This window comes from Chaetodon auriga, chromosome 22 (genome assembly GCF_051107435.1).
Source record: "Chaetodon auriga isolate fChaAug3 chromosome 22, fChaAug3.hap1, whole genome shotgun sequence".
Taxonomy (NCBI): Eukaryota; Metazoa; Chordata; class Actinopteri; order Chaetodontiformes; family Chaetodontidae; genus Chaetodon; species Chaetodon auriga.
Window position 1 is genome coordinate 19,965,094 of NC_135095.1, and position 7,407 is coordinate 19,972,500.

Consider the following 7,407-nt stretch of genomic DNA (forward strand, 5'->3'; position numbering starts at 1 on the left):
ACAACAATGATAATAATAATAATAACAATAATCATAATGATAATAGTCATAACAATAATAGGAAAGTCTTTAGGAGTGAAATAAGAGAACACAAGTTAGAAAATACATTAATATAAAAAACAAGGACATGAAATAAATAATAATATTCAATATAAAAATAATAATATAAAAATCAATGAAATGACAGATTAATTCATTCTGTTTCTTTTTTACTTTCGTTCTGTTTTTGGTTTTTTCTTGTCTTTCAGACTCAAAGGGAAAGTGAAATCTTAAAAAACAGAACAAAGTGAAGTAAACGTTTCTATAAAGGACATAAATCGTCGGTCGTGGTCGAAGAACCAGCAGACTGTGTGATCATTTCAGGACTTTGTCCCGTGTTTGTCTTCAATCTGAGCCTGTCTCCGCGCGCGCCGCACGGACGCGCCAGCCTCGCCAGACTCCAGCCTCGTGTCGCCTCCGCAGCGGCTCTCCGCCTGGTGGCATCGTGTGGCTGCTGATTCGAGTCACGTGACGCGGGGCAAATCCCGTCCTCTGAGGACCTGTCTCCTTTCCAACGCGTCTGTCCCACACAGTTTGCGTCTTTGGCGCGTCAGGAGACGCGGATCGACCTGACCTGCTGTCAGATGCAGGCTGTGAGTGATTAGCAGGTATCTGTGAGCTCTGCCGTTGGTCGCGTGCACAGACACGTGGCCCGAGCCTCCACGCTGATGTCCGTTATCATTTGTAATCTTTTGATCCGCACAGATGATAATAATCCCGCCACATGCCTCATGATCACCCGCGCGCCAGGCCGAGGCAGACAGAGATGTCCCTCCTGGACTGAGGTGGAAGGTCAAAGGTCGACGGTGCTGCTTCTCATTATTCACCGTTTTAATGAAGAAGTACTTCCCTATTCAGAGTCCAGTGACCTGTTTCACTGTATAGGGCAGTTGGAGGATGAAGATCTGGCACATTTTGGGACTTTGATGCTTTGAATTTCATCCTGCATATTTACAACAAATGATTATTTTCATTATTGACCCATCTGATGATCAGTATTCATATTGTTTTCTTTGTCCAACAGTTTCATTTTATTCTCATATCAGACAAAGAAAGCAGCGAATCAGCAGACGAGACCCAAAAGAGTGTGTGTGTGTGTGTGTGTGTGTGTGTGTGTGTGTGTGTGTGAGTGTGTGTGTGTGAGTGAGTGTGTGTGTGTGTGTGTGTGTGTGTGTGTGCTGGCTTGTCAACAGGTGCCTTCACTCACTTGTCTCTTCGCTGAGAGAAATCAATACATTTCACAGAGTGGGAAAGTCCAAAAACACCTGTTTGGAACATCCCACAGGTAAACAGGTGAGAGTGTCATGACTGGGTCCAGCTGAGGTTCTGAACATCTACAGTTTCCACATTTCATCTGCTCACGAAGATCATGTGACCTGACTGAAAGCTCAAGATTTCTACTTGGAGGTTGTTTTGGCAGCTTCTTTCTAGAAACACCTGAAGAAGAAAGTCAGTCTGACTCCACATCGGCTCATCTTGACAAACTGAACCCTAATTTCAGTATGTTTGATCGTCGTGTTGATACTCGGCTCATTATCTTCACAGTTTAATCGCTCTCTGCTCAGTGACGGAGCAGAAATCACCAGCTGCTGTGGACTGAACATGTTTGTCCTGGTGGCCTGAGACACAGAGGATGTTCCTGTGATGCCCCCCGGCTAAGAGGCTTATCTCATCCTGCATGTAACAGAGAGAACAACAAGCAGCCAGCGGCGAGATGAAACACACATCTGGATTGAATCATCAGGCTTCCGTACGACCGAGCAGCACTCACCCTGTGTGTGTGTGTGTGTGTGTGTGTGGGGGGGGGGGGGGGGGGGGGGGGTAGAGAAGGAGGAGGGAGAACGAATGAGAGGGAGAGCTGAAACCATAGAAACCTCAACCAACACGGCGCCAAAAGTATGTGGACACCTGGACGAATGTGTCCATTCTGTCCTCCAGTCTTTAATCCAGAAGTTGGACCTCCTGCTGGGATTTGTGCTGCCGCCCTGTGAAAACCACATATCTCCACAAAGTCAACTTTTCAAGAAAAGATAATCTCAGAGACACGTGGTATTCATTGCACAGTAACCAAAAAAAAAACAAGAGGCAGAAAAACTCCTGTCTCACCTGCATACAGCCGGCCAATCACAGCGCGTGCTTTAACTCTAAGCCCTGCACACAAAGAGAATCACGCTTTTAGTGTTTGAACCTGACGCCGAGGACCAGGACCCTCCGGCCGAGAACCGGGACCCTCCGGCCGAGGACCAGAGAACTGAAAAAGCTGCACAGCTGGACGGTCTGTGGCTCGTGTCCTTCATCGCTTCGGACGTTCCTGGTCACCAGCGGTTGAACCCTGATGACTGAGGTCAGCCTTTAACTTCGCATCTGGCGCCACCACCAGTTCTCCCGCTCCTGTCCTCCCCTGTTATGTGTCACTGTCTTTTTTGTGTTTCTTGGACGGGATGTAACTGACATGGAATTTCTCCTTCGGGGGACTGATAAAGGCATTCTGATCAGGTCAGATTTGACGGTTCTCCAGTATTTTGTTTTCTGAGTAGAAGTACTCAGTGACCTGCAACCTCAGCTTCTTTGAATTTTAGTAGTTTTACTTTGCAGTGAAAAAACTGCAATGAAGTGAAAAGCACAGTATTTCCCTCTGAGATGTGGAGTTTTAAGAATCAAAAAAATGGAAATACTCAAAATACAAGTACCTCAAATTTAAGTACTTGTTAGGTACTTTGTAACAGTTGTGAGTATTTGTACACAGTGGAATTACTACTTTCACTTCAAAGTGTAAAGACCTGTATACTTCTTCCACCACTGGAGACACATTTATTAAAATTAGACAAACGATAGAAAGCGAAAGAGGGAGGAGGAAGAGGAGGAGGGAGGAAGAAGCAGCAGAGTATGGAGCGGAGAGGAGGAGGAGGAGGAGGAGGAGGAGGATAAATGAAACTGATGAAACACATTCAGACACAGAAAGCAGCCGCTGTTTAAACTCAGCAGCAGCAAACAGCGTCGCCTCCTCCTCCTCCGCCTTCACCCTCCAGCCACCTCCCTCTCTCTCCTCCTCTTCCTCCGGTTCTCCTCTCCATGCCGGCGGAGGTCTCCGCGGGGCTGCCATGGCGAAGATGCGGGTATCGTACGAGTACTCCGAGGCCGAGGACAAGAGCATCCGGCTGGGTCTGTTCCTGATCGCCTGCGGGATCCTCAGCCTCTTCATCCTCGGCTTCTGCTGGCTCAGCCCGACCCTGCAGAGCCTCCAGAGCAAGCCGGCCAACTGCACGGTGAGCCCGGCCACCAGCTCCGAGCAGCCGCCGCCGGGGCTGCTACGCCGGCGGCGGCTGTGGTTCATGTCGTACTGTTAGCAGTAGTATTAGTAGTAGTAGTGTGAGGGTTGGTGGAGTCAGCATTAGTTCACTTTTATCGTTATTTCTGGTGTCACTGGCTGAAACTTCTTACAGTGTGGTACAAATATCAGTAATTATTGGTATTAGATGAAGTATTTTCATTCAGTCAGAAGCAGTATTGAGTATCAGTACTGTTGTCACTAAGAGCAGCAGTATTAGTACTGTCAGCGTAGTATCACAGAAGGTTATTATCAGTATTTTTAAGCTTTTAGTAGTACAAGTACCAGATGTTATGGCCATATTGAGTATTACAGGTATTTTGTTAGTATCAATATTAAGACTAGTGGCTGTAAAACTTTGAAGTAGTTGCAGTGATTAGTAGTAATAGTACTGTTTATTAGTTAATCATGATTCTTGGCAGAGCTGGAAGAACTGATCAGTTATTAGCAGATAATCAATGGGTCAAATGTTCAGTGATTCTGTTTCCAGCTGCGTTTCTCAGCTTTTTTATCTCAGTAAAGTGAATATTTGCTTGTTTTGTGCTGTTTGATGGACAAAAGGAGACGTTCAAGTCATGTATATCGTGTTGTTATGATCTAATCGTGTTATTGATCTGCCAATCAATCGTTCCTAAAAACGATTTATTAATTTGAGGTGATTGAAGTATTTGCTCTTGTGTGAGTGTTTTTTGCTCTGAGCATCATTCTGATTTTATATATATATATATATGTGTGTGTGTGTGTGTGTGTATACACACACACACACACACACATTGTACTGCAGACACTGGCGATGTGTTGATGTGTTGGTACTTGATCATTGTTATTGATGATGAAACGCTGATGTCAGAATCAGCACCATGTGACTCAGGTTGAGTTCATGTCTTCTAATGGTGATGAGATGGACAGGGACGATGATGAGACTCATGTGATCTGACAGGATCAGTCACACCGAGCCGTCAATCATCCGTCACACTGTCACCTCTTGATGCTCTGCCTGTTTTTAGCCTCACTGGCTGCACGGCTCGAGGGATGCAAACATCAGCTGGAAACCACTTTGGTCCAGGCTGACGAGTCGAGTCCGTTCAGGCTTTAAACAGGTTCTTCTAATCATGTCATGGATCACACCTGAGGAAGTCACACGGCCTCCTCTGCTGTGGTTTCTGGAGCAGTTACAGCATCAAATCACATCAGTGCTTAATGGTCTGCGGTGGTTAACGTCAGCGAGCGTCAGTCCTGTTTCCTAAGGTGTGAAAATGAAATGCAGGTAGTTAAACGCACCTGACGTCATGTGAGAAACGGAGCCGGCCTGTCGCAGCTGAAGTGAGCTAATCTCTCTGTAGCGTGTGGTGAAGGTGATGATGATGGTGATGATCTTTGAGGGCGGCTGAGCAGTTTGGAGATCAGTCTGAGCTTTCATTGGCCGGTGAGCAGACCTGTGTAATGTCAGCACAGTGTCATCATGCCGCTTCCTGTTTCAAATGCAGCTGTTTTCGTGTTGGCAGGTTCGTTTCATCTGTGGCTTCATTGTCAACTCTCTCTAAATTAATTTTCTGTCTTTGTGAATTCACCACTCAATTTTATTTACCCTGATATAAAATCGAGATTACTGAGCTAAAAGCTGATTTCCTGAAGTTTTAAACTCATCCCAGAGTCTGTTTCATGTTGCGTGACGCTCTGATCAGATGGACAGTCGTGACAGACTCGTGGTCCCTGTTGGATGAAGCTAAATAACTCAGTCTCATCCACTGTGTGGGAGTCAGATGGTTCCCAGGGAAGCAGCTGATCCTCCTGGACGCCTTCCTTTGGAGGTTTTAGACCCAGATCACGGAGGAGAGATTATACATCTCACCTGGCCTGCAAATACCTCGGACTGACCTGTGGACCACCTGCCTGATGCCCGTCTGGCCCCGGACAAGAGACGGAAAATGGAGGGATGGATGGAAGTTAACCCGACACCAAACCAAAGAGGCTTCATCCTCAAAGCTTTTTGTCGTATAAAACAGTAGAAAACTGTTTGAAAACTCTTCTGGTAAAACATAAATCTCACCTTTGTGACACTTGTCCAGGTAACGTTTCTAGTGCGGCATGTTCTTTGCCTCCATTCCTGCCCTCTGAAAACACTGAGCCCGTTCCACACTCCAAAGCAAACCTTCACAAAAGTTCCGCTTTATTGGACGAGTTTCCTGTTTTACAAGAGCAAAGACTTCCAGGATGTAGACGAGCTGGTGTTTGATAAATGTCTGAATGCTCTCTGATGAAGAGCAGCGTGCAGACGCTTCCTGAGCTTTTCTATGGAACCAAAAGAGACCGTCTGATCCCTGAGTTTACATGTAGGTCCACCAGCAGGTTTAAGTTTTATCTCATGATTCATCAGCTGATTCTCATCAATCAGCTCCAATAAGCTGCTGCAGTGAAAACTGACCTTCCTGCTTTCATAGCGTGATTGGTTGATCATAGGTTGTATTAACATCTGGTGAATGTGAAAGTGCAGCTTCACCGACACGGTCGGGTTCTTCTTCTGCTTTGGGAGCCCATCAAATCAGAGAATCATACGTTTGTTGCGGTCAGAGTCGATTTGTGGTGAAGCTCATTGACAGCTGTTTGAACAGCTGGAAAACAACCAAACCAGTCAGTGATCTCAAAATACTGTTTGAAACGACGTCTCAGCCGAAGCTCGGCTCATTTATCTGAATCTCGGTCGATGCAAAGCGGGTTTGTCCGGCTTCAGGTCGTTCGGTTCCTCGACGCTGCATCACTTTCCTCTGAGGATCGTTAGAAGTGTTTGCACAGCGTTTTGGAGCTTTGGGAGTTTTCATGGCATGAATTACAGCCTGCTGCAGCCTGCACTCCTGGCTGTTCACTGTGGATGATGAATTCATACCAGGCTGATTTATTCGACTGTTAGCTTATTGCCCCGGCCTGAAATAATGTTTGTGCATTACAGAGAGTGGAAGGTTTTTGTTTCTCATCTATAAATCACACAATCCAAACTCGTGCGGCGTCCGTCTTCTCTGCCAGCCACTAATCCACAGCTTAACGCCACATAAATCACAATATTTGGACGTTATTGCAGTTTCTGACCTCTTCAGTGATGAAAAAAGGTCTGACTGTTATCAAATCTGTGTGATTGATTGTGTATTTACCATTTATTGATATTTCTATTCCTGCCTGCAGCTGCCGCTTCAGTGTGTTAATGAGCAGAGAAGAAATTCAGGCATCGATCTTGATTTACATTTAAACCTCTTAATCACTCTGGTCATTATCTGGATTTATTCTGTGTCCACACACATTTTAAACAGCTGTATGTGAATTCATATTTCCAGTAAACTGACTTGGCTTAGCTTAGTCACCGGCAGCTAACAATACATGTTCCATGAGTTGATTGAAAAGACTATCTATGGCTAACTAATGTTTTAAGTTTACTTATTTTAAAACTGGAAATGGTATGAACATGTTTAAATATGTACTTGGTGGCTACATACATGAGATGATTTCATGCTAGCAGAATGAGGCTAAAGCTAACAGGTTTGGGGTAAAAGTCAGCATCATTACCTGACATCCGTACAGAGGACATGAACATAAACATCATTCTTCTTGTATTTCAGTGTAGAGCTAGTCAGCACGAATGTTATCAGGACAAGTATAAGATCAGATTGATAGTCTGACCTTGTTTTGCTGCGTACTTGTTTGCATTTTCAAACAGTATTTATTCACTTTTAATTTTAGAAAAGGTTTATAGGGTGAGCACTAACGGACATGTCTGCCAAATGTGAAGCTATTTCAGGTAACTTGGCCCCAAATCTAAGTTAGAGCAGGATGGAACCATTAGCATTAGCTTAAAGTCTGATTGCATCCAGGACAGAAATACTACACCTGTAATCCCACAAACTATCATAGTTAACCAATGAAAGCTCCTCGGCCTTGGAAGGACCTCCTGGTTACAACTGTGGGAGGAGCGTTAGTTAGCCTGGCATGCTAACATGCTAACAGTATATGCAGTGAGTCTCTAAGAGCAGCTCGACTGAACTGTACAAACA

At 45.1% G+C, this 7,407-nt stretch overlaps 1 protein-coding gene across 1 annotated transcript in view; it reads left to right on the forward strand.

Annotated features, from left to right (window-relative positions):
* The first annotated feature begins 3,022 nt into the window (after positions 1-3,022).
* Positions 3,023-7,407, forward strand: part of LOC143315259 (calcium-activated potassium channel subunit beta-4-like) — a 27,753-nt gene continuing 23,368 nt past the window's right edge. The window contains exon 1 of the mRNA XM_076722859.1: positions 3,023-3,305. Coding sequence (XP_076578974.1) covers positions 3,141-3,305 — 165 coding nt within the window. The 5' untranslated portion in view covers positions 3,023-3,140. The remainder of the gene's footprint in view (positions 3,306-7,407) is intronic.